Source organism: Pleurodeles waltl, chromosome 8 (assembly GCF_031143425.1).
Source record: "Pleurodeles waltl isolate 20211129_DDA chromosome 8, aPleWal1.hap1.20221129, whole genome shotgun sequence".
Classification (NCBI taxonomy): Eukaryota; Metazoa; Chordata; class Amphibia; order Caudata; family Salamandridae; genus Pleurodeles; species Pleurodeles waltl.
This window is the reverse complement of record NC_090447.1, coordinates 72,992,895-73,018,211: the sequence shown is the minus strand read 5'-3', so window position 1 is coordinate 73,018,211 and position 25,317 is coordinate 72,992,895. Positions and strand designations below refer to the sequence as shown.

The window sequence follows — 25,317 nt, the reverse complement described above, 5'->3', positions numbered from 1 at the left end:
CTGCTCCCCTATGCTTGTATCAAAAGCCACTTAGCCATTGTAGCATACCCTAGAGGCACACCGTGTAGATGTTTCTTCACCACACCAATAATGAAGTGCTTACTAGAAGGGATGAAGAAAGTAGCACCCCCAAGAAGTGTACCAATGCCTATGTGGAATTTGAATGTGATGATGTCGCCCTTTGAAACAATGTGTAATGCACCACTGAGGTTTCTTACCTCTCAAAACTGCCTTGCGCAATGCTTTTGCCTCGCTGAGGAGAGTGAGGCACAAGCACTCGCCACCCAAGAGCCGTACCTACATATACATAGGGACATAGTGGTCACGGCAACAAGCCCAAGATTCATTCCTAAGATGGTAGTAAGATTCCATGCTAACCAAGCAATCCACCCACCAGCCTTTTTTCAACAACCTAAAATGGAATTAGAGAGAGCATTGCACATGTTAGATGTAAGGAAAATGGTTTATTATTTGGAGAGAACAAAGGGTATCCGAAAAGGAGCAGTTCTTTGTATCCTTCGCACATGCAAGGAAAGGACTCCCAGTCACCAAGAGAGCAATTGCAATGTGGATAGTATAAACAATACAGTATTGGCACAAGGCGGGGGATTAACCCTGAGAGATGAGACAAAGATACATTAATTGAGAAAAAAGTAGCAGCACTTGCTGCCTTAGGCAGCATAGCGTTAGAGGACATTTACCCAGCTGCTACATGGTCAGCGATACACAACTACAACGTGGGCATTCAGATCAACAGAGAAGCAGTAGTGGGACAAAGAGTACTGAAAATTTTGTTGTCAAATATGCACTCAAAGGAACCCAACCAACCCGCATGAAGGAAAACTTATCTGCAATCTATGCGCAGCATGTGAATCCAGAAAAGATTCATGCTGCAAAACAAAATGGTTACCAGTATGATTACTTTTGCAGCTTGAAGAAATTTCTAGATTCACATGCGATCCGCCCGCTTCTGCCAGTAGATGTGCATTTACAAACTCAACTCAAGAGAACAATACCATCCGGAACAAAAAAAAGAATCTGAAGATGGCAAATGCGTCAAGGGATAATGTCACATAAGGAGCGGTTTAAGCCCATATGGTCGACGTCCACAAAAAGAGATCGAGACTTCAAGTAGACTTTTCCAGACCCAACCACTAGATGGTGGATTAATGCACAGCATGTGAATCCGGAAAATTCTTCAAGCTACAAAACTACTCTTACTGATAAGTAACCATTTCAATCCTATGTCTTTTATTTTATTATGGAATTTGATTCATTCGTAGGATAGTCTGGACTGAAAATTCATGGAACTGTCCCTAATGTTAGCCTTTTTTAGGAATATGAGGTCTACCACTGGGTGTTTTTAGGCATTCCATTCTCACCTCATATCAACAAATCTATTGTGGCAAGGACTATGAATGAATTATAAGAGTCAACTATTTCAACCTAAAGATGAAAAAAAGCCCTCTGAGCTCTGCTCAGACACAAATTAGTTGACTGTTTGACTATTTTATGATTATTTTAGACAATATATTTAGGGTTTTCCCACACACACTAGAGCACGTCTGAGCCATGTGAAACTTTTCGCAGAGAGAGGCTTTATTCTGAGAAGGCTAACAAAGAGAGCATTTATTGTTTATATCCTGACTACCAGTCAAAGATTTACAAAATTTGTGAAACAGTTTCTACAAAAACCCTCCAGGACAGAGAGGGTAGGCTTTACCATGGCTCCACCAACCTATATCCGGAGATAGATACTTCTCAAGAATATGAAGGTGCCTCAAACACCTTTGGAAAATCCCATAACAAAACCCACTTGCTTTAGTGCTCTTCAAGGTCAGCATTGGAAGGAACATCCTCAGCTTTTGAGGAACCTCCAAGTTAAATTCATAACTAATCTTGTGGAGATGATTCTTTGACTTCTGTGGTAGCCGTGTGCTAACTTTGAAGCCGAACCACTCCTGAAAAGAAAATATTTGAAGCTGATGCCAAAACACAATCGTCAACAAAAGACAGATGTCTGACATCAGAGAGGACTACCTCTGGGTCATCATGAGCCATGAAAACTTCGCCTCCCACATGGTTGACGATTGCTTTAGAAATAGTACCATCCACAATAGCAATTTCATCAACCACTGTCCTGACGTGGATGACTACATCGACGATACCATCAAGTTTACCAACTTTACAAAAGAACACAAAAAAATCACATTAGTACCTAAAAGGGCATTTCAGTGCCACTTATGCCTGGATATACTTAACCAAGCAAGATGCACACATTTTTATGGCATGAACCAATCAAAAGGCCAACTCCCTGTTGTACATGGTCAAATACGAACATACATTCAGAGAAATAAAAGGCGAGGAAACTGGGTGGTGGATGGTTAATGCATTATGATGATGGGGGGTGTGGGAGGGGGGGGGTTGTTTAAAGATGTGAGTCTTCAACTTTTTCCAAAATTGAAGGAGCATTTGAGCAGCTGTGATGGATATGGCGATGATGTTCGAGATCCTGGATGCATAGATGGAAAAGTCCTGTCTCCTCTTTTTTTTTTTTTTTTTTTTTTTTTTTTTACACTTAGTCTGCAATTTGATAGTGTCCTGGCTGCAGGGGTGCAGAGGTTTACCAGAGATGGTGAGTTTGTCTGCAAGATAAATAATGATGCTGGTTGTGATGACTTTGTAAATGATGCTGCTGATTTTGAAGATGGTGCAGGCCGGCAAGTGCAGTCAGTGTAGTTCCATCAGAATGGGGGTGATGTGATCTCTTTCTTCAGACCCTGGGTAAGACGTGCTTTGGGGGCATGTAGGATGCCCTCAAGGGGTGCCAATGTGAAGTGTGAGAGAGCATGGAGTTGGACATTATTATCACTGTCCAGATGCAAGAGTGTGAGTGCCTGAACAGCTGTTCTGAAGTCACTTTCTAGAAGTAATGGCTTATCTTTCTTTAGAAGTGATGGTTAGTACCAGTTTTGTTTTCTTTTCAATGTTTCTTGAGTGTGAGGTTGTTGTCGGGGATGAATGGAAGTTGGGGTTTGAAGCCATTAAGGCTCACATATTTGAGTCAGGTTCAAGAAAGCCCTTTGGGACTGGAGAGAAAGAAGGTGGGCTTACCATAAGATGCAAAGTCATATATTGTCTGAGAAATCTGCATTTTTAGGGCCAAAGACAAAATTATTGCTGAAGAGGAGGAAGCAGACCTCAAGCATGCACCAAAAACACACAGACTAGACAAGACCAGTTCCACATGCCTTGACAGCATCACAAGATCATTCAGGTGACAAAATACCCCTCACTCCCATAGTAGTTCTGGTTCAAGCTCCAAGTCAAGCTGTGAAAAGTAAAAACTTACAGGTTTGGCTCGAGAGGCTTAGCCTACAATAGGTACGACTGGTACCACTGGGAGAAAGTTAAATAGCTGATGAAGCACCTCCCAAAGACCCACTGAAAACATTGACATGAGCCTGTTGCTGAGGGTAAGTAATGCCAACAGCCTAGGCACCCTCAGTATGGCAGACATTGCACACGAGTGATCAACATCCGCATCCTCCACCTCAGGCCTACCTGACTCCGGTTGTCTGGGTTTAGACCAGAGGTACATAACCTATTTGACTATTCCTTTTAATGACAAGCAGCCGTTCAGCCTCCAGGTAGAGCAGATGCTCGAAATAAATCAAGGACATTGATATTACCAAGATAGTGGTTGACCTGTAGTGCCCCTGTCACAGATCCACTTTTCTTAGGCAGCAAACCAGGAGTTATGCTAAACCGGCAGGCTCAGATCAGAGACCTTTGTGCCCACAGCACTGAAAGCCCATTCAAGACCCCCCAGCAACCTAAGACCTTCCAGAGGACGGCCTTTACTGAATGCAAATAATGGAGAGGCAACTAATTTATGAGTCAAAGAATTGACGCTTCACATGTCTTGAAACAGTGATGATAAAATCCAATTCTTTATTTTCCTTCCAATTAATTTCATAAAATACAGCCAACGCGTTTTACTCACATACATCAAGCCTCATCAGGGCTTATAATCTAACAAGGAATTTTCACACTGTTGATTCTTAATCTTCCTCATCTCAAATCCTGACAACAATGGTCACTCGCCATAGAGTCCATAGATTTTTGCTTCAATCTGGGGGCCTATAGTGGGAAATGGCGTGGAAAAGGCAGAGGTGGCTCTGCTATGGTTATGTCCACTGGCGAGCAGCGACTCCACATCCTTTTCTCAATCGCACTACACCTGTTAGTGGAAGACTTGGGTACCTCTTCCCTCAGTGCAAGGACATCACCTGAGGTCAGGGGGTTCTCTCTATTGTGCTAGAAGAGTACTGCCTTGAATTCCACACAGTGCCTCCCAGCCTACCACCTTTTTGTTTTTGGAAGCAGTTCAAGCGCGCTCCTTCAAATGGTGCCTTCCAACCAGGAAAGGGGTGTACTTCTCCATCCCCCAAAAAATGGCTCTCTGTGGTTGAGCCAGGACCTCCGGACATTAAGTTCTTCTTTGAACACTTTCACGTGGTCACCATGCAGGACATCGTCCTGCTGCTCCGCCAAAGAGACCTTATGCTAGTGCTGAATCTGAAAGATGTGTACTTTCACATCCTGATCCAACCAGTGGATCAGCCGTGCCTTCAATTTGTGACAAGTGGACAACCCTGTCAGGTCAGGGTGTTAACCTTTTGGAGTCACTAGGGCTTCAAGGGTGTTTACAAAGTTCCTAGCAGTAGTAGCATTGCTCTTGTGCAGATGGCCACAAATGTTTCCATGCTTTGATGATTGGATGATCAAGAGCAGCAGCAAACGCCACGATTTGTGTATGTAATTTGTTGGTGTCTCGTTGATATGTTTGCACAACATCAGTGCAAACATTGACTAAGGTATTGGGCACAGGGTTACGCGGATACTGCAACAGTAAGGGCTTAATGGAAAATGTTGACAGCAATTTGTTATCAAAGTTCAGAACACTGAAGAAATAATTTAATATTGTAATAAAATCTGAAACTGTAAGTAATCTAAAAGGCAAGTGTGGAATGTTGTTGTTAATTATACTTAGGCATGTTTAACACGTCGTATGACCGGTAGTATATTTTATGACGGGTAAACTATTGAAATATTGATATGTTTCTGTGGGGGGGAAAAGTTAACTCGGCCCTGTGCACTACATTTGCAATTCAAGTGATTGTATGCTAAGTGGGTTAATGAGAAGTGACTGTGGTAAATCATACTGAGGTATGTAATGACAGGCTCAACAAGGATGTAGCACAGCGTGGAGATTTGTTTTTGAAAATATAGGATAGTATCCGATCAAAGCTCCTGCAAACTCATTAATGGGGAAAAATGTTTGAGGGGCTTGACTTGCATTAATATAGACACTTTCAACTGCAGAGCAAGTAAAGCAACTAGCCTTGGTTTTTGCAAAGAGAACAATAACATATGTTGAAAATAGGGGGACAACTGTGCTCCTAGCTAATCCTGCCTAAGACGCCTTGCCTTGAAACTATACGAAATGATATCAGCCATTGGGTTGTTCCTGAAGTTCTCCATAAGTCCACAAGACACCAGCAATGGTGTTTTCTGGCACTGTGATACAACCTGCAAAGTTTGTGCAAATAAAGTGCACCTGCTAGCAGTTGTAGAGACAAACCGGTCTGGATTTTTGTTTCTTTTAATGTTAAACCTTTCTCTGAATTGAATAGTTAAACCAACTTCAAACTGCTTGGCCTTAGAGGATACTCTGTAGGACACACCTCCAACCCCGGTCATCTACACTTATGTGGAAATGCCTAATCCATGTCAATACTAGGTAATTGTGAGCTTTTGTTTGGAGTAGGTAAGACTAATCTTGACCGATTTTCATACTGTTATGTTGTTTAAGAAAGTAATAAAGATTTTTTAAAAAAAAGGATCATGGGCTTAATGAATGAAAGGCGATCCTGTATACTGAGGCCTTACATTTTATATCAGTAGTGTTTCTTGAGAGACTTTGAGTGGCCCTTGTTCTTAACAAGAAACTAGCAGAACCTCATCGTACTTTTGTTTTTTAAATTGATGATGGCATGCCAAAATTAAAACAGTTTTTGTCCTTAGTGTAGTTGTACTGTGATACATGTGTTAAACTGTTATTCTGTGAGAGGCATGAAAAACAAATGTCTACAGTGTCTTGAGTTAAAAATGGGAAAAATGAAAAGGCCCAGATCATATGGAAGCTCCATGGTGGAGCTTCAACTACGCCTGCGTGGGTTATGTGAGGTATGAGTCGTATCAAACTAGTATGATCTCCTGTGTGAAAGTTACAGATGTACTGGACACAATGCATGGAGTTACCTTGGTCTAGTTGATTTTAGAGACCTGGTCCAGCCATTTAAACATAATATTAAATAAAATGTCTCATCTACCTGTCCACTCTGGGGCTTTTTCTCCTGTGATCATCCAAGGCGAGGTTTTAAAAGTGCTGTATTCTGTAGGGATCATTGTCATGGTATTACAAGAAGTAACATTCCTAGTTTTCTGTTATTTTGCTAATGTAATCTAGTGTCACTTACATAAACTGGTGGTAATTGATTTACAATGTGGTAATCTGACTCAAGGATTGAGTTAGGCCACAGGCATGGTAATGGTAAATTATGCAGCTCCAGTCTGGGGAAAGCTTGAGGGGAGGACATGGGTACCCACTTAGGAGAAGTTGATTAAAGATCTGCGGCAGAACATCCATAGTTTTGTTTGAGATGTGCCAAGTAGGTAGCAGGAGATGGAAGTAAATGCAGTGGAGGCCTGGAAACCACAATGAGGTATGGATATTGAGAGAAGGTTTGGGGCACACGGCATACATTTTGTTTCTTCTACATGTAAAGTCCTATTTCCAGAGCATAACTCCTATGAGTTTCAGATGAGTAATCAAGCTGGATTGCTGTAACTCTGGAGCAAATCAAAGGATGTAATTGAGCTTGTAGAATGTCTTGGCATACCCGTTCCTGTACCACCCCAGGTATTGGGACACAGTGCCACATGGTTCCTTTCAACTCGATACGTTGGGGATTTGGCAGAGAGTTGCAGGGTTTATTACTCATCAGTCTGAAAGGTGCAATTTCATCAGTGTGGTATAGCTGGTACCTAGAATTCAGAAATCATCCATTGTTTGGAACTAGAGGTTTCTCGTCAGTCTTGGGTTTGGATATTGGGTTGATGTGACAAGTTGGAAGAAGGAAGGATCTAGAAAGGGTTAATTGTAGCTGTGAAGCTACAGGCATACTTGGCACAGCACTAAAGATGAGATGAGCTATGTTGACAGGTAGTTATACGATTAAGCAGCTACAAAGCCTGAGAATTATTATTTAAAGGGGAGAGGTGGGGTGATGGCAGCAGCAGAGAGATTAACTGTGTGAGCAAGTGGGCCGTTGATCCAAGGTATATCCAAACTGTGGCTCTTCATTGATTTGGTGGTAAGAATCCACCCACTATCAAACATGTCAAACCTATTTGCACCCGAGGTCCTAGGTTTCAGATCTTAAGTTTCAGGTGTAAGGGTGTGCATTTACAAAACATTTGATAACTAAGTATGGTCTTCTCTCCCCTCTAGGCTGTTTCCGGATGGATTTCCTCCCCATACATGCCTCTACCTGTGGAGAAAGGGTGTGTCCACATGGTGTACCTATTGTGTCTTCTGATGAGGAGTCCTCTCCAGAGGAAGTTATGAGCAGCAGCAGCTCTCCTGGGCCATCGACTGCCTGGGTGCCCTGCCCGCTCTGCGGCCTTCAGTTTCGAGCATCTGCAATCGAGCTCCATGCTAGTGCTTGTGCAGAGGAAATGGACTCCGAGGATGGCCAGTCACCCTGTCTCTGGGTGGAGTAGAATGTGGAAAGACACAAACTGAGCCTGTTTGTCAGTCCTGTCTCCTAGCCAAGGACGTTTCATCCTCCTGAGGAAGATTGGACCTAGGCCTTCGGCTTTTATCTCATCACTGCAGATGAAGTCACACTAAAACACTGCGAATAATATTGTGCTTTTAATAGACAAGAGACTTTTACTGTGTGTGTATAGCCCACTTGCACCTTTTCTGACCACAAAGGACAAGTGATGATCTTAACCATGTGCCATGACCAACTCTGAACCCAACCCTTGTACTCCAAAAATACATTGGGGCACGGAATGGCACAAGTATTGATTCCAGATTGTATCCAAATGAAACTTTACAACTAACATCAACTCAGAAGCCTCAGTAAAGCTGCGACTAAGAAATTTTAATACAGCTGACTTGCGGAAATGGTAATGCTGCCCAGATCACATGGTGATTCCAGCTAGCTGGTCTTTGACTTTTATACATGCAGAGGCTTTTTGGTCTATGTAAATGATTACAGGATAGCAACAAGCGTGCTGCATGGAAAACTTGCGTTTGTTGAACGAGAGAATATTTAAGTGCTGTAACTTGCAGTAGTGGGTTCTGAGTGTTTCAGGCTATAATTATGGACTTTTGTGTCTGAGATCTTTGTGTGATTAGGGTATGTGTTCCATTCATTCCCCTGTCATGTTTAAGCTACTTTTTACATATTTTTTTTTAATTTAGGAGCTGTGCTCCATGTGTCGGGACATTTCATTTCTAAAGCCCTACGAATACTTGAAGCTTAGCCAGTGGTGGGCATGAGCGCAAACAGCTGGCTACACAGCTCCCATCTAGCCACTCTTATTCAGAGGTGTGGGAGCTGCCATTACATTACTGTGAAGTAATGTCAAACTAGACATACTCCACTTTTATAATCTTAGGTGAATGATACATGCCTTTATTGGAAGGGAGAAAACGACTGGCTTCCAGCTTGTATTTGCATTCTCGCATTTTGTGACTGGTATATTCACCATGTAGGGTGTAATGTGTAGGTTGCTCTTTTTAACTTCTTGTCCATTTACTATCAGTTTGGCATCCTGAAAAATTTTAAATGGTTCAATTGTGAATATTTGATATATTTTTTTATGAGTTTATTCCTGCCTGTCCTTTTCTGCAGAAGATGATTTAGTACAAGGATTGTTTTCACCCATTTCATGCAATAGCTGATATGTTACTCGCAAATTGGACATAACACTAGCCAGACATCTGGTCGATGTCCTGTGGTGCTAATTGATTTCCATTGGCCCTTCTACCACTCCTTAATTTCAACAAGTACAAGGCCCTTGTCCTGGATGGCTGTCTCAGTGGGTTACTGCTATGCCTACCTGGGCATCTCCATCTTTCATACTGTACATGTGGAAAACGTTTTCCCCCGAACCCTTGTTCTGATCCTCCTCAGATCAGTAGTGTCTTGAAGCTCGGGTGATTTGTGATCTACTATACTGTATTCTTATTTTTTTTTTCTTCACATAAACATTTTTTTTATTGTAATCAAAAGCAGTTCCATTGTTAGTGTTACAAAATTACATGTATCTTTGTTTTCACAAACAAGCTACAATAGTTTCTGCAAGGACTCACGCCTCTTAAATCATTTCTTAGTTCTGCTACAAAGCTTGTGATGGAATGTGTGGATGTGCACAAGCAGCCCTTGTTTGGAGTGGACTCTGCAGTTGAACAGCTTTAATGGTTGACACATATTTATTGTGAAGGCAGATTCAATGTGAATGTCAGTGCTGGTAGTTTTAAGTTCCAATTCTACAACTACCGGGGCATGTTCTACCTGTTACTTTTTGGGACTTTGACTTACCCACAGTCCAAAATGACTGTGTCCCTGCCATTTTATTTTTTCTCATGTGATGGCTGTCATTTTGTTCCCACTCTAGCTGAAAGTTGATAATTAGTTGCCATCTTTCTCCTTCTTTAATTCTCTGAACATATGGAATATGTTTGAGAATAGCAAAAACATGGCAGCTCCCAAGTATTTTTTTTTAACTTTTAAAAGTTAGAATGAAAAGTAGCTCCACGATTCTGGAATTCTGGATTGTGGGCCATTCAGTGTCCAAAAACACACTTCTAGGAACTTCCACTTTAAAGGGACTGTGAGTGGTGTGCAGCTGTAGTAGTTGGCCATGGGCCACTGTGTGGAAGTGAAGAATCAGGGTTTTTAAACAGGTGTTCCTTTCCCATATAACACGAAGGTAAGTAAAATGCTAGATGCCTTAAGTTTGAAGGTCAAAATTATAGAAAAAATTACTACCCTCTTCAAAAGACCTTTCGGCTTTAAAAAAACGCATTTGAACTGGCTCTCTAGTTTAGGCTTTACATGTTTATTTTTTTAATCTGCATAAAGGAATACTGCCAGTTCTTAAAATAAATTGTGTTGGCCTTCTCCATACATTTTGTCAGAGTTGTAGTAGGAGAGTATTTGTTGGTTTGTTTGGTAAGGACACTTTTATTGCATACATTGCTTGGCCTTTGCAGTTGTTGTGTGTATTACGTTCAGAATCACAAATTTAAGTTTCTAAAACTGAGAGCAGTGTTAAGTGTTATAGTGGCGTAAACTTGTTCAGAATGCTTGATTGTCAATCGGGTTGCTTGAATTATTTTAATTTGGACCTAAAATATATTTAGTTAAATAGGTAACTTCATTAATGTGCTTTAAGGAAAAAAGCAAGTGTGTGTGTCTGTGTGTGTGTGTGTGTGTGTGTGTATATATATATATATATATATATATATATGTTCAATGGCCTGTGTAGCTGCAGATACACATGCTGTGCACTGTTCCTGCCATCTAGTGTTTGGCTCGGAGTGTTACTTTTGTTGTTTTTCTTTGAAGAAGTCTTTTCGAGTCACTGGACCGAGTGACTCCTCCCTTTCGGCTTCATTGCGCATGGGCATCGACTCCATCTTAGATTGTTTTCTTTCCGCCATCGGGTTTGGACGTGTTCCTCTTCGCTCCGTGATTCGAATCGGGAAAGTATTAAAATCGAAAATCCGTCGGTATTGTTGCTTTCGGGAAAGATCTTCTATCAATACATCGGCACCGACGAGACAACCGCTTCGGTGGCCCTTCGGGGCTTCCGCGCCCAGCTGAGGCCTGGTCGGCCCGACCACACCCGTCGTCGAAGCCTCATGGACCGGACCCCCTTGCGTTTCTGTCTGAAGTGACACACTAAGTATCCTTACACAGACCAGCATTGGGTCTGTAATCTGTGTCTGTCACCGGAGCACAGAGAGGATACCTGTGAGGCCTGCAAGGCCTTTCGGTCAAAAAAGACCTTAAGAGATCGCAGGGCGAGGCGCTTACAGATGGCGTCGAAATCGTCACAACACCTCGACATCGAAGATGAGGAGATGGCTATCTCCATCCAGGGATCAGACTCTGACGACTCCGACGGAGACCGATCGTGGGCCAAAAAGTGAGTACGCCTGCCCCGACTCAACCCCAAAGTCAGTTGAAAAAACAAGAGGGCTCGGGATGCCACTGCCTGAAGGCCAATGGCTCGACCCATGAAAAAATGCGGTGTCCAACAAGACCTTTGGCACCGAAGAAGGCCAAAATCGTGCTGAAGCCTCCTGACTCGAGTCGAGAAACAGGCATCGAAAAAAGTCGACATCGCCTGGTCGAAGCCACTATGCCTCGAAAGAGCCTTTCAGAGCCGAGGCCTACCGTTACCATGGGCGTTTCGGTGCCGAGCAAACCGGCTTCGGAGCCGAAAAAGGCCTCTTATACAGAGGAACATGGGCTCTCCAAACAACTGAAGGAGAGGCACAGGTTTGAAGAGGATCTGGATGTTGAAGAGTTTTATCAAAATCAACCAAGAATACAGATCCAGAAGGAAACTGGAAGGATTCAAACTACCCCTCCTCTCAAATTTAAGAGAAAATTGGCTTTTCAAACAGACAGAGACTGAAACTGATCAGCCAAGAGCAAAAGTGGCTATAGAGAAGTCACCAACCTGCCATTTCTCCCCAGAAATATCACCACCACATTTGCCACAAAGGACAGGGTCACCATTGGGCACACTAGATGCACACTCACCCACACATACTGTGCAAACACAGGATGATGTAGATCCCTGGGACCTCTACGATCCCCTGGTTTCCGACAATAGCCCTGAGTGCTACCCCTCAAAACCATCTTCTTCAGAGGATAGCACCTCTTATACCCAAGTCTTGGCCAGGGCTGCAACATTCCATAATGTCACTATGTACTCGGAACCATTGGGGGATGACGTCCTTTTCAATACCCTGGCTTCCACGCATGTGTCATACCAAAGCCTGCCAATGCTACCAGGCATGCTTAAGCATGCACAGCAAGCCTTTCAAGAGCCGGTCAAAGGAAGAGCCATCACACCGCGGGTGGAAAAGAAGTACAAACCACCTTGTCGGACCCTGTGTTCATTACGCAGCAGCTCCCATCGGACTCTGTAGTGGTTGGGGCCGCAAGGAAACGTGCAAACTCACAATCATCGGGAGATGCACCACCTCCTGCTAAAGAAAGCCGCAAGTTTGACGCAGCGGGAAAGAGGGTGGCATCGCAAGCTGCCAACCAATGGCGTATTGCTAATTCACAGGCCCTCCTTGCCCGTTACGACCGAGGTCACTGGGATGAAATGAATGATATCATTCAGCATCTACTAAGGAGTATCAGAAACGGGCTCAACAGGTGGGAGAGGAAGGGCAAGCCATCTCCAACAACCAGATTCGTTCTGCACTGGACTCCGCTGACACTGCCGCAAGGACTGTAAACACAGCAGTCACAATCCGGAGACATGCTTGGTTACGAAGCTCAGGATTCAAACCTGAAATACAGCAGGCAGTATTAAACATGCAGTTTAACCAGCAGCAACTGTTTGGGCCGGAAGTGGACACAGCCATCGAAAAGATGAAGAAGGACACTGACACGGTCAAAGCCATGGGCGCGCTCTACTCTTCCCAGTATAGGGGGACCTTTAGAAAACCACAATTTAGGGGAGGTTTTAGACGGCAACCTTCAGAGGCATCCACCTCTCAAGCAAAACCCACCTACCAGTCCCAATACCAGAGGGGGGTTTTGCAGATCATTCAGGGGACAATTCCCATGATCAAGGGGAAGGTTTCAGCCTACCAAGCAGGCCTCTAGCAACAAACAGTGACTCCAATGTCACACTTACCCAACACACATCACCAGTAGGGGGAAGATTAACACTTTACCACAATCACTGGTCAGACATAACCACAGACACATGGGTTCTATCAATTATCCAACATGGTTACTGCATAGAGTTCACACATTTCCCTCCAGATGTTCCCCCAAAAGCGCACAAACTGTCCGCACAACATCTAGAACCATTACAAATAGAGGTACAAGCACTATTAACAAAACAAGCCATAGAACTAGTGCCTCACCACCAGAAAGGAACAGGGGTTTATTCTCTCTATTTCCTTATTCCCAAAAAATACAAAACACTAACCCCAATATTAGATCTCAGGACGTTAAACCTCTTCATCAAATCAGAACATTTCCACCCTGGTGTCAAAATCACACACAGTATGTAATAGATACCCTACACAGACTAAGCTTCTCTATAAAGTACCAAAAATCTCATTTGCAACCATCCCAACTACAACAATACTTGGGAGCAACACTCAACACACAAAAAGCAATTGCCACTCCAAGCCCACAAAGAGTTCAATCATTTCAAACTATGGTGTCAAACATATAACCAAATCACCAGTACACAGTCAGATTTGTCATGAGGATCTTAGGCATGATGGCATCATGCATTGCTATTGTCCCGAGCGCACGGCTACACATGCGGCCTTTACAGCAATGCCTAGCAAAACAATGGACGCACGCACAGGGTCAACTTCAGGATCTAGTGTTGATAGACTGCCAGACACTTTTTTTTCGCTTCAATGGTGGAACCCTGTAAATGTAAACAAAGGGCGGCCATTTCAAGACCCAGTGCCTCACGCCATTCTCACAACAGACGCTTCAATGATTGGGTGGGGAGCACACCTCAACAATCACAATATACAAGGACAATGGGACAATCAACAAAAACAACTACACATAAATCACTTAGAACTGCTAGCGGTCTCCCTAGCACTAAAAGCCTTTCAACCCCTTCTAGTCCACAAACACATTCTTGTCAAGACAGACAATATGACAACAATGTACTATCTAAACAAACAGGGGGGGGGGGACACACACATCACAACTATGCCTCTTAGCACAAAAAATTTGGCATTGGGCAATTCACAACAACATTCGCCTAATAGTGCAATATATACCAGGCATTCAAAATCAGTTAGCTGACAATCTCAGTCGAGATCACCAGCAAACTCGCGAATGGGAAATACATCCCCAGATTCTACAAGAATACTTTTACCACTGGGAAACACCAGACATAGATCTGTTCGCAACAAAACAGAACTCAAAATGCCAAAACTTTGCATCCAGGTACCCACACCCTCCGTTCAAGAGCAATGCTCTGTGGATCAATTGGCCAGGGATATTTGCTTACGCTCCCCCCACCCCCCCCCCCCCCTCCCACTCATTCCTTTCCTAGTCAACAAACTGAGTCAAAACAAACTCAAACTAATACTCGTAGCACCAACGTGGGCTCGCCAACCGTGGTACACCACACTGTTGGACTTCTCAGTAGTACCTCACATCAAACTCCCAAACAGACCAGATCTGTTAACACAACACAAACAACAGCTCAGACACCCCAATCCAGCATCGCTCAACCTAGCAATCTGGCTCCTGAAGTCTTAGAATTTGGCTATCTAAACCTTTCAAATGAGTGAATGGAAGTCATTAAACAGGCAAGAAAACTGACAACAAGGCATTGTTATGCTAATAAATGGAAAAGGTTTGTTTTCTACTGCCAAGCCAACCAATTCACACCGTTGGATTCCACCATACAAAACATTGTGAGTTATTTACTACACCTACAAAAAGCAAATCTCGCTTTCTTATCCATCAAAATCCATCTCACTGCAATCTCTGCGTACCTGCAGATTAAACATACGAAGTCACTTTTTAGAATCCCAGTTATTAAAGCCTTTATGGAAGGACTAAAAAGGATCATACCTCCTAGAACCCCACCAGTACCCTTGTGGAATCTTAATATTGTACTTACACAACTCATGGGTCCACCTTTTGAGCCCACGCATTCTTGCCAAATCCAATTCTTAACATGGAAGGTAGCATTTCTAATAGCCATTACTTCACTAAGAAGAGTTAGCGAAATACAGGCGTTCACTATCGAAGAACCATTTATACAAGTACACAAACATAAAGTGGTTCTCTGCACAAATCCAAAATTTCTGCCAAAAGTCATTTCACCGTTTCATTTAAACCAAACTGTAGAGCTTCCAGTCTTCTTTCCACAGCCAGACTCAGTAGCAGAAAGAGCACTGCATACATTAGACATAAAAAGAGCACTAATGTGTAGGAAGATGGCTCTGTATATACTATTTCAAAGTAAGAAATAGTGTGCACAGAGTCCAAGGGTTCCTCTTAGAGGTAAGATAGTGGTAAAAAGAGATCATTCTAATGCTCTATTTTGTGGTAGTGTGGTCGAGCAGTAGGCTTATCAGAGGGTAGTGTTACGCATTTGTTGTACACACACAGGCAATAAATCAGGAAAACACACTCAAAGACAATTCTAGGCCAATAGGTTTTTTTATATTGAAAAATATATTTTCTTAGTTTATTTTAAGAACCACAAGTTCAAGATTTACAAGTAATACTTCAAATGAAAGGTATTTCACTTAGGTACTTTAGAAACTTTGAATGAACACAATATCATGTACAGTCTTTGTAAAAATGGCAATAGGCTATTTTAAAAGTGGACAAACTGCAAAAATCAACAGTTCCTTGGGGAGGTAAGTAAAGGTTAGTTTTGCAGGTAAGTAAAACACTTACAAGTCTCAAAGTTGGGGCATAGGTAGCCCACCGTTGAGGGTTCAAGGCAACCCCAAAGTTATCACACCAGCAGCTCAGGGCCGATCAGGTGCAGAGGTCAAAGAGGTGCCCAAAACACATAGGGTTCAATGGAGAACAGGGGTGCCCCGGTTCCAGTCTGCCAGCAGGTAAGTACCCGTGTCCTCGGGGCAGACCAGGGGGGTTTTGTAGGGCACTGGTGGGGGGGGGGGGGGGGGGGACAAGAAGGCACAGAAAGTACACTCTCAGCGTCGGGTTTTAGATAGGAAGTAATGGAGGGATCTGGGGAGTCACTTCAATGATGCAGGCAGGCACAAGGGGGGGGGGCTCATTGGGGGTAGCCACCACCTGGCAGAGGGTCGCCTGGGGGTCGCTCCTGCACTGGCGTTCGGTTCCTTCAGGTCCTGGGGGCTGCGGGTGCAGTGTTGGTTCCAGGCGTCGGGTCCCTTGTTACAGGCAGTCGCGGTCAGGGGTAGCCTCTCGATTTCCTCTGCAGGCGTCGCTGTGGGGGCTCAGGAGGGTCATCTCTGGCTACTCATGGGCTCGCAGTCGCCAAGGAGTCCTCCCTGTAGTGTTGGTTTTTCCGCAGGTTGAGCCGGGGGCGTGGGGTGCAGAGTGGAAAGTCTCACGCTTCCGGCGGGAAACGTGAAGTCTTTAAAGTTGTTTCTTTGTTGCAAGAAAGTTGCAGGTTGTTGAAAAGGGCCGCTGTTCACAGGAGTTTCTTGGTTGTTGGTTGCAGGGCAGTCCTCTGAGGCTTCAGAGGTTGCTGGTCCCTGTTGGATGCGTCGCTGTTGCAGTTTTCTTTGAAGTTGGGAGACAGGCCGTTAGGGCTGGGGCCAAAACAGTTGTCGTCTCCGTCTTCACTGCAGGGCTTCAGGTCAGCAGTCCTTCTTCTTGTTAAGGTTGCAGGAACCTAGTTTCCTACGTTCTGGGGGAGCGCCTAAATACTGAATTTAGGGGTGTGTTTAGTTCTGGGAGGGCAGTACACCCTCTTTGTGCCGCCTCCATGTGGGGAGGGGGGCACATCCCTAATTCTATTGGGGGAATCCTCCGCTCACAAGACGGAGGATTTCTAAAAGTAAGGGTCACCTCAGCTCAGGACACCTTAGCGGCTGTCCTAACTGGTGGGTGGCTGCTCCTTGTTTTTCTAATTATCTCCTCCAGCCTTTCCACCAAAAGTGGACGGAGGGGCCGGGCATCTCCACTAGCTGGGATGCCCTGTGGCACTGTAACAAAACGGGTGAGCCTTTGAGGCTCACCGCCAGGTGTTAGAGTTCCTGCAGGGGGGAGGAGAGAAGCACCTCCACCCAGTACAGGCTTTGTTCCTGGCCACAGAGTGACAAAGGCACTCTCCCCATGTGTCCAGCAACATGTCTGGTGTGTGGCAGGAACTGGTCAGACTACACTAGAAGTCGGGTATGCTTCTAGGGGGCATCTCTAAGATGCCCTCTGGGTGTATTTTACAATAAATTGCACACTGGCATCAGTGTGCATTTATTGTGCTGAGAAGTTTGATACCAAAATTCACAGATTTTAGTGTAGCCATTATGGAACTGTGGAGTTGGTGTTTGACAGACTCCCAGACCATATACTCTTATGGCTACCCTGCACTTACAATGTCTAAGGTTTTGCTTAGACACTGTAGGGGCATCTTGCTCATGCACGTATGCCCTCACCTGTGGTATAGTGCACCCTGCCTTAGGGCTGTAAGGCCTGCTAGAGGGGTGACTTACCTATGCCACAGGCAGTGTAAGGTTGGCATGGCACTCTGAGGGGAGTGCCATGTTGACTTAGTCATTTTCTCCCCACCAGCACACACAAGCTGAGAGGCAGTGTGCATGTGCTGAGTGAGGGGTCCCCAGGGTGGCATAAGAAATGCTGCAGCCCTTAGAGACCTTCCCTGGCACCAGGGCCCTTGGTACCAGGGGCACCAGTTACAAGGGACTTACTTGAGTGCCAGGGTTGTGCCAGTTATGGAGACAAAGGTACAGTTTAGGGAAAGGACACTGGTGCTGGGGCCTGGTTAGCAGGGTCCCAGCACACTTTCAAATCACAACTTAGCATCAGCAAAGGTAAAAAGTCAGGGGGTAACCTTGCCAAAGAGGCATTTCCTTACAAGCATGGACTTTCGAAACAATTTAAAGAAAGCCATAGATTTGATGAGGAATTGCAATAAATGGAGGATTTCGATGAAAAACAGGCCAGGATACAAATCCACAAGGACACTGGCAAGATCCTCACAGCACCTCCTCTGAGAACAAAAAGGTAACTGGCCTTCCATGGACGTTTGGACACTGATCAGCCAACGGCTAAAGTGCCAAGAGAGAAATCTCCGCCTCCCCAGTTTTCTCCTCACCAGTCTCCTTCTCAGTCTCCTCAACTAACTATCTCCCCGCCTGCTACACCCACTGCACAGTCTCCATCACACACTATGCAGTCACAACATGACACAGATCCATGGGATCTCTATGATGACCCAGTCTCAGACAATAGTCCAGAGTGCTACCCATCTAAGCCATCGCAACCTGAGGATAGCACCTCATATACACAGGTTCTAGCTAGGGCAGCGGCATTTCATAACGTGACCATCCACACAGAACCTCTGGAGGACGACTTCTTGTTCAATACATTGTCCTCAACTCATGCCACAAAAAGCTTACCCATGCTCCCCGTTATGTTCAAACATGCGCAGCAAATCTTCCAAGAACCGGTTAAAGGAAGGGCTATAACCCCAAGGGTAGAGAAAAAATACAAGCCACCACCCTCAGACACCATTTTTTTTTTTTTATCACACAATAGCTGCCCCCAGATTCAGTAGTGGTCAGCGCAGCAAGGAAAAGGGCTAACTCACAGTCCTCTAGAGATGCACCCACTCCAGATAAAGAAAGCAAGAAATTCGATGCTGCAGGGAAAAGGGTGGCGTCACAGGCAGCCAATCAGTGGCGCATAGCTAATTTGCAGGCCCTACTAGCTAGGTACGACGGGGCTCACTGGGATGAGATGAAGGACATTATTCAGTATTTCCCCAAGGACCAACAAAAGAGAGCCCAGCAGATAGTAGAGGAGGGACAGGCTATTACGAACTATCAAATAAGGTCGATGCTAGACTTCACAGATAGAGCCGCAAGAACTATAAATACAGCTGTCACCATTAGGCAACATGCATGGCTCAGGTCATCAGGTTTTAAACCTGAAATCCAACATGCTGTCCTCAACATGCCTTTTAATCAGCAACAATTATTCGGCACAGAGGTTGACACAGCCATAAACAAGATGAAAAAAGACGCCGACAGTGCCAAAGCGATGGGAGCGCTTTATTCATCCCAATACAGGGGCTCATTTCGAAAGCCTCAATATAGGGGAGGCTTCAGGCCACAACCTTCCGAGTCATCTATATCACAAGCCAAGCGCTCTTACCAGACACAATATCAGAGAGGGGGATTTTGGGGATCCTACAGAGGGCAATTTCCCAAATCTAGAGGAAAATACCAATCCTCAAAACAAGCCACTAATAACAAACAGTGACTTGACCACCACCACCACCTTCCCTCACCACACTTCCCCTGTGGGAGGAAGACTACAAAAGTTCCACGACCAATAGTTAAACATCACAACAGACTCCTGGGTATTATCCATTATCCAACATGGTTACTGCATAGAGTTCACACAAATTCCTCCAGACGTTCCCCCAATAGCTCACAAACTTTCATCGCAACATGTTGCAATGTTGCAAACAGAAGTACAGGAATTATTACTCAAACAAGCCATAGAACTTGTGCTGCATCATCAAAAAGGAACAGGGGTTTACTCCCTGTACTTCCTTATTCCCAAAAAGGACAAAACATTAAGACCAATATTAGATCTCAGGACTCTCAACCTCTACATCCGATCAGAACACTTTCACATGGTAACACTACAAGATGCAGTCCCACTGCTACAACAGGAAGAATTTATGGCAGCACTGGATCAAAAAGATGCGTATTTTCACATACCCATCCATCCAGCTCACAGAAAATATCTCAGATTTGTAATACAAGGAAAACATTACCAGTTCAAAGTATTACCCTTCGGGATAACAACAGCTCCCAGAGTCTTTACAAAATGCCTTGCCGTAGTCGCAGCATACACAAGGAGACAACATATACATGTCTTCCCATATCTCAACGATTAGCTAATAAAAGCCAACACTCAAAAGCAGTGCCAATATCACACATGTTATGTAATAAACACCCTACACACACTAGGGTTCTCAATAAATTACCAAAAGTCACACCTGCAACCAGCACAAATTCAGCAGTGCTTAGGGGCCACATTAAACACCCAAAAAGCGCTTGCAAGCCCAAGCCCACAAAGAGTGCAATCGTTGCACACCATATTGCCAAAAATTCAGCCAGACCAACACTACACTGTCCGATTTGTCATGAAACTGTTGGGTATGATGGCATCATGCATCGCCATTGTCCCAAACGCAAGGTTATACATGCAACCCTTACAACAGTGTCTCGCAAAACAATGGTCGCAGGCACAGGGTCATCTCCAAGATCTAGTGTTGAAAGACCGCCAAGCACACATTTCGCTTCAGTGGTGAATTCCCACAAATTTAAACAAAGGGCGCCCATTTCAAGACCCTGTGCCTCACGCCATTCTTACAACAGATGCATCAATGATTGGATGGGGGGCACACCTCAACAATCACAATATTCAGGGACAATGGGACAACAAACAAAAACAATTTCACATAAATCACTTAGAGCTGCTAGCAGTGTCCCTAGCACTAAGAGCGTTTCAACCTCTTCTTGATCACTAACACATTCTTGTCAGAACAGACAATATGACAATAATGTACTACCTAAACAAACAGGGAGGAGCCCACTCATCACAACTTTGCCTTTTAGCTCAAAAAAATTGGCATTGGGCAATTCACAACAACAAACACCTGGTAGCTCAATACATTCCAGGAATTCACAATCAATTGGCAGACGACCTCAGTCGAGGTCACCAACAAACCCACGAGTGGGAAATTCACCCCCAAGTACTTCACAAATACTTTTGTCAGTGGGGGACACCAGACATAGATCTGTTCGCCACCAACCACAACGCAAAATGCTAAAACTTCGCGTCCAGGTACCCACACCCTCTATCCAAGGGCAATGCTCTATGGATCAACTGGTCAGGGATATTTGCTTATGCTCCCACCCCCTCTCCCGCTCATTCCATTTTTGGTCAACAAACTGCATCAAAACAAACTCATACTTATAGCACCAACCTTGCCACGTCCACCATGGTACACCACATTGCTAGACCTGTCAGTAGTACCACACATCAAACTCCCAAACAGACCAGACCTGTTGACATAAAACAAACAACAGATCAGACACCCCAATCTAGCAATGCTCAATCTGGCTCCTGAAATCTTAGAGTTTGGATATTTAAATTTTCCACCAGAATGTATGGAAGTGATTAAACAGGCAAGAAAACCTACCACCAGGCAGTGTTATGCTAACAAATGGTAAAGATTTGTTTTCTACTGTCAAGCAAAAAACATAACACCCTTAGACACAACCATACAAGACATTGTAAGTTATTTACTCCACCTACATAAAGCAAATTTAGCTTTTTCATCCATCAAGATACATCTCACAGCAATTTCTGCTTATTTGCAAAATAAACACACCAAATCACTATTTAGAGTGCCAGTCATCAAAGCTTTCATGGAGGGTCTAAAACAAATCATACCGCCAAGAACGCCACCAGTACCCTCATGGAATCTTAACATTGTACTCACACGACTCATGGGTCTACCCTTTGAACCCATGCACTCATGTCAGATTAAATTCCTAACTTGGAAAGTAGCATTTCTAGTGGCAATCACTTAATTACGGAGAGTTAGTGAAATACAAGCATTCACTGTTGAACAACCCTTTATACAAGTACACAAACATAAGGTTGTACTTCGCACAAACCCTAAATTTCTACCAAAAGTCATTTCACCGTTTCATTGAAATCAAACAGTGGAACTTCCAGTCTTCTTCCCACAGCCAGACTCAGTGGCAGAAAGAGCACTGCATACATTAGATGTTAAGAGAGCTTTAATGTATTACATCAACAGAACAAAATCATTTAGGAAAACTAAACAGTTGTTCGTCGCATTCCAAAAACCCCATACTGGTAATCCTATATCAAAACAAGGCATAGCCTGATGGATAGTGAAATGGATCCAAACTTGCTACTTAAAGGCTAAAAGACAGCTGTTAATTACACCAAAAGACCATTACACTATGAAAAAAGGAGCAACAATGGCATTTCTAGGAAATATACCAATGACAGAAATCTGCAAAACAGCCACTTGGTCAACACCTCATACATTTACCAAGCATTACTGTGTAGATGTGTTAGCAACATAACAGGCCACAGTAGGACAGGCGGTACTAAGAACACTATTTCAAACAACTTCAACTCCTACAGGCTGACCACCGCTTAGGGGAGGAGAACTGCTTTGTAGTCTATGCATAGCATGTGTATCTGCCGCTACACATGGCATCAAACGGAAAATGTCACTTACCCAGTGTACATCTGTTCGTGGCATGTTCCGCTGCAGATTCACATGCGTCCTCCCCGGAAGCCTGTAGCTGTTTAAGTTACATTAAAAAAATGTGTACATATGTATATACGTCTTTATTCCATTGCATGGACATCTCTTTCTTTACACTCTATCACTCCTACCTTACCATCTGCGGGAAAACAATCTAAGATGGAGTCACTCGGTCCCGTGACTCGAAAAGACTTCTTCAAAGAAAAACAACTTGTAACACTCCGAGCACAACACTAGATGGCAGGCCCTGTGCATAGCATGTGAATCTGCAGCGGAACATGCCACAAACATATGTACACTGGGTAAGTGACATTTTCCATATCACACAATTGAAAAAACCCAAAAGAATGAGATTATCTGAAATCTGAAAAAACCATTGGTAAGCCATCCAAACTCTACGGAAGAATGAGACATTGATAATAAAACTCTGAGACAAAAAGAGGCTTTGGGAGAATCTACTTTCCATGGACAAGCTAGATTACCATCAACAATCTCTGAACCAAATAGAAAACAAAACATGCAACCGGGTACTGAAAATGAACTGCATGAATTTTAGTAGCATACTGGGCAAATTTGAAATGGAAGGGTTAATGAATGATTAAATAAGAATGTTACATGGGCAGAACAACCAGTAACACCAACTCTAGAGTTCATGCCTTCAGTTTTTAAAAACTTAACATCTCCCCCCTCCTTTTTCTGTCTCAGGGTAACCTGTCCTGTGTTCTTTAGGATAAATAATAAACAACAATTCTATATTTCTGCGCTTATTGCTTTCTCCAGTTTTGAATCTTTCATGGATTCACATGCTTTACTCTTCCCCATCATTAAGGTTGGAGTCACGTGGTAATTATAATCAGCAGTGCCTTATGTAGTGGATCACAGGTGACATTCTAAGCCAATTCACATTGTTTTTAAAATAACTGAACTTTAGCCAGTAGGGAACAGCTCTTGATTCCTCCCTTTCCTCCAGGGCTGGCATACTGCTGATTTTTCTACTGCACATTGTGTGAAAGGAATCTCCTTGAGCTCTGCTCAGTTCCAGTAAAAAAAACTGCTAATTTTGACCTTTACTTAAACCTAACTGTCATCTAACAGCAGGAATCATTGTCTGCTGTTTTCTGATTAAACTCACCATATCAGAAGGATCTAAAAAAGAGGATTATTTGGGCTGCGTAAGCTCTGCGGCAAACAAACTATTCTCAGACGCTCCCCATAAAGAGTGTCTAGATTGCTTCATCCCGGCCATAAGTCCAAGGAAAGCAAATATTGCAGGACCTTTGCTGTCAAAACTCTTAAGGATACTGAGGCAAGACTTCTTTTGTGGTTTACAATTGAAAACAATGGTCAAAACTCCAGTCTCGGGAGAGATGAGGGGGAAGAAACATCTTTCAATAATAAAATAAAACGTTGAAAAGAGATAAACATGAAGGACAATCGTCAGATGAAGTAGCTAAGAAGGTGTCAAAAGTAAAGGAGTAGAAAAAACATAATGGATCCATGAAACTCAGATTAAAACTTTCTTTGTCTCCTGGGTATTCCAAACAACAACAATTAGGTCAGGACCCATGTATTCCTTGGGAAAAATGATTGGCTTCATCGGGATTAAGAAAGTCTTCTTCAGACTCCCCATTTACAAAGCGTGTATCAATGGTAAAACGGTCAATGACTCCATCAATGACTGCAGTGACTACATCCAGGTTGACGACTACCATTTAATCGTCAAGATTAATATCAATGATGACAACTGCTTTGTCAGTGAAACTGTCACCAAGCCTTGCATTGACAAGGCTGTCGGTGAATCTGTCTCCACTGACAATATCGTTGACAAATGTATCGACGACAAAACCATCTCTGGCCCCACCATCAACATCTGACCCTCTACCATCAATAGAACCAGAAACCTTTTTACAGCGAAGACATCAGTCAACAACATTGACAACTGTGCCAAGTCTAACTGAGGTTACATTGGGGCAAAACCAAATTACCTCAAGCAGGATGTCTCCTTTACCACCCCTTCATCTTCTAGAACTGGGAGATATGGATGATGGTCCATTTGGCGTCGCAAGTAGCCCTTCCCAATTCCATGTAAAATGTCAGGACACAGATGTGGAGTATAACCAAGAAACAATTTACCTGTGAGGAGATTTCTCATTCAAATATAAGGATCAAACTGATTTAAGGTCTTATGAGAAATTTCAAGAGTAATACTGTTAAAAGGATACATTTGAAGAACAACAGTTTAGAAAGCCTATGATGCAGGTCCCTATTTTTGTGACAACGGATCTCAGACACATGCTTCAAGACTACTACTAGAGATTTCTGGAAAGGGAAGATATGCCTCAGTGGACAAATCAAACACCAGTACCTTCAGTTGTCTTGTCTCCACATTCTTGTCTGCTGGCTCTGCAACCAAAAAAAAGTTCTGCTGCTCAGTGTGCACCCAGCCATTGGACAAAGTGTTCTTCTGTGCGGCCTGATAACCCCTCCAACCATTTGCATGCCAGCATCTGCTATTTCATTTGCCAAGGACTTCCTGGCGGGCTGAGTTGCCGCAGCCATCTCCAAGACCACTGTTGCACCAATCGAGAGGGTCAAACTGTTGCTGCAGGTCTAGCATGCCAGTAAGCAGATCACTGCAGACAAGCAATACAAGGGCATCGTGGACTACGTGACCCGTATTCCCTAACCTGGCCAAAGACATAGGGTACTTCCCTACTCAAGTCCTCATCTTCGCCCTCAAGGACAAGTACAAGCAGATCTTATTGGGCAAAGTGTACAAGAGAACCCAGTTCTGGCGGTATTTTACTGGTAACTTGGCATCAGGTGGCACTGCTGGGGCAACTTCTCTGTGCTTTGTTTATCCTCTGGACTATGCCTGTACCCGTCTGGTGCATATGTGGGTAAGAC

General features: G+C 43.7%; 1 protein-coding gene across 1 annotated transcript in view; it reads left to right on the top strand.

The window, feature by feature from the left end:
* The window catches only part of XNDC1N (XRCC1 N-terminal domain containing 1, N-terminal like), a 305,166-nt gene that overhangs the window by 86,045 nt on the left and 193,804 nt on the right, over positions 1-25,317 (top strand). The window contains exons 10-11 of the mRNA XM_069203429.1: positions 7,580-7,849; positions 24,049-24,204. Coding sequence (XP_069059530.1) covers positions 7,580-7,849; positions 24,049-24,204 — 426 coding nt within the window. The remainder of the gene's footprint in view (positions 1-7,579; positions 7,850-24,048; positions 24,205-25,317) is intronic.